The 4,191-nt window shown below is 34.2% G+C and overlaps 1 protein-coding gene across 1 annotated transcript in view; it reads left to right on the plus strand.

Moving 5' to 3' along the window:
- The window catches only part of LOC107154913 (scavenger receptor cysteine-rich type 1 protein M130-like), a 22,067-nt gene extending 18,131 nt beyond the window's left edge, over positions 1-3,936 (plus strand). Inside the window, exons 15-17 of the mRNA XM_015500636.2 lie at positions 953-1,048; positions 2,150-2,203; positions 3,375-3,936. Coding sequence (XP_015356122.1) covers positions 953-1,048; positions 2,150-2,172 — 119 coding nt within the window. The 3' untranslated portion in view covers positions 2,173-2,203; positions 3,375-3,936. The remainder of the gene's footprint in view (positions 1-952; positions 1,049-2,149; positions 2,204-3,374) is intronic.
- The last annotated feature ends 255 nt before the right edge of the window (positions 3,937-4,191 follow it).

Genomic DNA, 4,191 nt, shown 5'->3' on the forward strand with positions numbered 1-4,191 from the left:
AGCAAGACTGTGGAACCAACCTAGATGCCCTTCAATAGATGAATGGATAAAAAAAATGTGGCATTTATACACAATGGAGTATTACTCTGCATTAAAAAATGACAAAATCATAGAATTTACAGGGAAATGGATGGCATTAGAGCAGATTATGCTAAGTGAAGCTAGCCAATCCCTAAAAAACAAATGCCAAATGTCTTCTTTGATATAAGGAGTGTAACTAAGAACAGAGTAGGGTCGAAAAGCATGAGAAGAAGATTAACATTAAACAGGGATGAGAGGTGGGAGGGAAAGGGAGAGAGAAGGGAAATTGCATGGAAATGGAAGGAGACCCTCAGAGTTATACAAAAGTACATACAAGAGGAAGTGAGGGGAAAGGGAAAAATAATACAACGGGGACAAATGAATGTCAGTAGAGGGGGCAGAGAGAGAAGAGGGGAGGGGAGTGGAGGGGAGGGGTGATAGTAGAGGATAGGAAAGGCAGCAGAACACAACAGACACTAGTATGGCAATATGTAAATCAATGGATGTGTAACTGATGTGATTCTGCAATCTGTATATGGGGTAAAAATGGGAGCTCATAACCCACTTGAATCAAAGTGTGAAATATGATATATCAAGAACTATGTAATGTTTTGAACAGCCAACAATAAAAAATTTAAAAAAAAAATTGAAAGGACTTTATAGTGAGAAGAGGGAAGAGGAAATATTTTTAGAGAGATTTGGAAAGACCTCTAGTGAATTTTGGAAATAAACTGTCTTTGCGCTGGGGGTGGGAGTAGGGTGACAATAAAGACAATTTAGCTTATGAATGTGAGACATTCTAAGGAAAAATCTTGGAAACAATAGCATAGATAAAGTTAAGTATGTTTGCACTGCTGTAAGGGAGCTAACATAAAGGAAGAGACATTTTATTGTGATCTGCTGATCCATAACCCAGAATTCCTATTATTAGTTTCCACAAGAGGAGAGAATTTTGTCCACCAAGTGCAATACCAGGAGATGAATTCTAGCCTAGAGGCAGATGATCTGGACCAGCTTCATCCTTCAGGTCAGTGGATTCCTTGAAGGTCTGTAGGTTGGAGTCTCAGACTGGTGGCTTCAACTGAAGCTGAGCATTCTACTTTGATTAATAGTAAAAAGATTAAAAAAAAATCTGTAATAGAAATTTATGATACATACAAGAGAAAGAAAGGAAGCAATGATCTAAAAACTATTGTTAAGAACATAAAAAATTGCAACGATGTGGAGGCCTCTAGTATAAGAAGCCTATAATTATTTCTCAGAGAGGTACAAAGAGCTTGGACCTCATTTAATAAAAATAAAGAATGATGAGACTTGGACCTCATTTTATAAAAATAGAAATGAATCATCTCAAAGACTGTCATATGAGAGTTTAATTTTTTTTTCCTTTTAAATTTTTTTTTGTATATATTTAAGGTTTAAACATGATGTTATAGGATTAGCATCTAGTTAGTAAAAAGGTTACTGATGTACAGCAAATTAACTATCCTTCATCTCACATGGTTTTTCGTGGTAGCTCAACTCTACTAATTTGATAGGAATCCTAAACACAGCCCAGTGTTATTACTGTAGAGCTCATGATGTGCATTAGATGTCTACATTTGTTCTAAAAGTCTAAAAGGTTCACATTTCTGTGTCTTTATTCAATGAGAAGCCATCAGTAACACAGGAATAGCCTTATTTCTCATTTCATAGCTCTTTTATCTTTGTGCTCCAACTTCTATTTAGTGCCAGTGCAGTAATTCTGCCTCAGGACACATAACAGTACTGAGTTGAAAAAATATACCAGTACCCATTGTCTTTACTTCATGAAAGCCCGCATGTTTTTACAGGGGTCTGCCATACTTCTTTAACCCAAAGGGTGTGGTATTTGCTTCTGCTATATCAAGAGATGCACTTAAGTCTAGAAAAGAGTTTCTGTGGCCCTTTAATCACAATTACCTGCCTTCCTAATTGTGGACAGCAGTTTTAAACCACTCAAAGAGCTTCTCAGGCACTTGAGGGTAGTCTGGTATATTTCTCAGTAATTATTTTCTTCCTTCCAGAAAATTCCAATAAATCACATGGTTTTAATGCTGGTGGACTAATTTCTGTGTCTAAATATTTTTCTATTTCTGGAATTAAAAAGGGGGCCATTCTGAGGCAGACTGAAAAGAAAACTGGGAATTTTTAACTCAATGAGGTGAGTGGGAAGCACTTACTCATCATTGTTAAAAATGTATATTCTGTTTAAAGACAGAGTTCCTCTGACATTAGAATTTTTATACATGTTTCCATATTTCATATATGTATATGTTTGTAAATATATATCCATATTTAGAATATATGACAACTTTTTATAAATATGACTCAGCTATTTCTAAATTACATATATGCACTTGGCAATAACAATGGTACATTCAGGAAGCTAAGGAGAAATTAGTGAATAACTATGAATAAATATTTGGAATATTTTACAGAGATCATATCAGAAAAAAATTAAAATGTATCAGACATCTGAATTCGTATAATGCTTGCTACAGTAAAGATTAACATAAGATACTATAGGGATAAAGATAATTTCAAACAAGGCTACTGGAAGTAACAGGTAAAGCAGTCTTTGGAGAAAATAATCTGGCACTGTCTATTTAAATGACAATGATAATGATAATAATAATTATAATTAATAATAGTAAAAAGCTTCACAGATCCTTTGACCCAACCATTCTATCCCTGAGAATTTTTCCATACAAATAAAATCACTGCTGTGAAAGGACATAACATCCAAATCTTATCTACAATGTTGTTATAAATGTAAAAAAAAAAAGGTGGAAACAAATTAAATGCCAATTGATGGGGTAGTTGCTGGGAAAAAATATGGTTTAGCCTCCTAAAAAAGGAAAATATCACCTTTTAACATGTAAAATGATTTCACTTATGTGATCATGTTATATTGACTATAATTAAATACCTACATCTACAAAATTATGCATACGCAGATAATACATTGCAGAAGCATTTAAAATCCTAACAGCATTGTAAACTGAGGATTATGAATAACTCAAACAATTTGTGACATAAATAATTATTAAAATACTTTTCCATTAAAGAATATTCACTGTTTCCTGGTTGCTTCAGAATCAAATGGAGATTATTTTTAAAATGGTATTTTAATGGTGTTTATTTTATTCCAGTGTAGTTCTATGGCATAAAAGTGATTTTTATGTATACTAAAGTTTGAAAATAGTTGCATTTAATATTTCTGTTCAGGAAAGGTAGGTTACTTGTTTATATAAGTGAGTTTATGTGTGTTTTAATGTATTCTCCTATGCATATAAAGAGGGAAGTAACATTTTTTTTTTTTTTCGTTTAAGGCTTCAGTTCAGCATTTAAGATACCTTGAGGAAGACATGGCTATTGAATGGAACAAGAATCCACCTCATTCACTGATGATGGCCATTGCATTTCTATAGAGTCCTTTGTCTCCTGCCGCAGTCTGGCTGGGCACAAAATCACCAAGCCACCACAAAGCCTTGTAGATTCAAACAGCAACTCTTTATTCCCAACTCTCACCGACACTCTACCCACACTTCCCGTGAACACCCTGCCTTCACCCGGCTCCAAGCGCCAATTCCCTCAGAACCCCACAAGAACTCAATGGGAGCTCCTTTGGAACTCCAAAGGAGCAGGCGCCTGAGGCAGCAGGATACACCCTAATCCCAGCAGGATCCTCCCTAATCCTGGAGCCGCCCTATTCCCTGAGCAGGGTCACCTTTCAACCCCAAATGCCATGCGTTATTCCTACTTGGCTATGGCTCTCAGCAGTCTCCTAATGTTCCAAAGACTGCTACTGAATTTACAAAAATTAAGCAAATATATTAAATTAAAAAGAATATTACTGATTTGAGTTTGTCTTAACTTAATTTTTAACTTTATAAATATCTGATTGTTTTCTGAAGTTTTTAGGATTTTATAAATATGTCTTCTTATTTGATGTCTTAATTTGCATTTTTCAAATTTGATTTACATAATGATTTTATTAAATCCAAACTGAAGTAAGTTCGATTTTGTTTTAGCTTTCTTTTTTTTTTTTTCTCTAAGAAAGGGCAAGTAAATGATATTGAACAATCTGTTACTACATGATTCACACTATAAGGAATGACTTTCATTGTTTTTTTTTTTTTTTTTTTT

The sequence above is a fragment of the Marmota marmota genome, unplaced genomic scaffold, assembly GCF_001458135.2.
Source record: "Marmota marmota marmota unplaced genomic scaffold, marMar, whole genome shotgun sequence".
In the NCBI taxonomy this organism is placed as follows: Eukaryota; Metazoa; Chordata; class Mammalia; order Rodentia; family Sciuridae; genus Marmota; species Marmota marmota.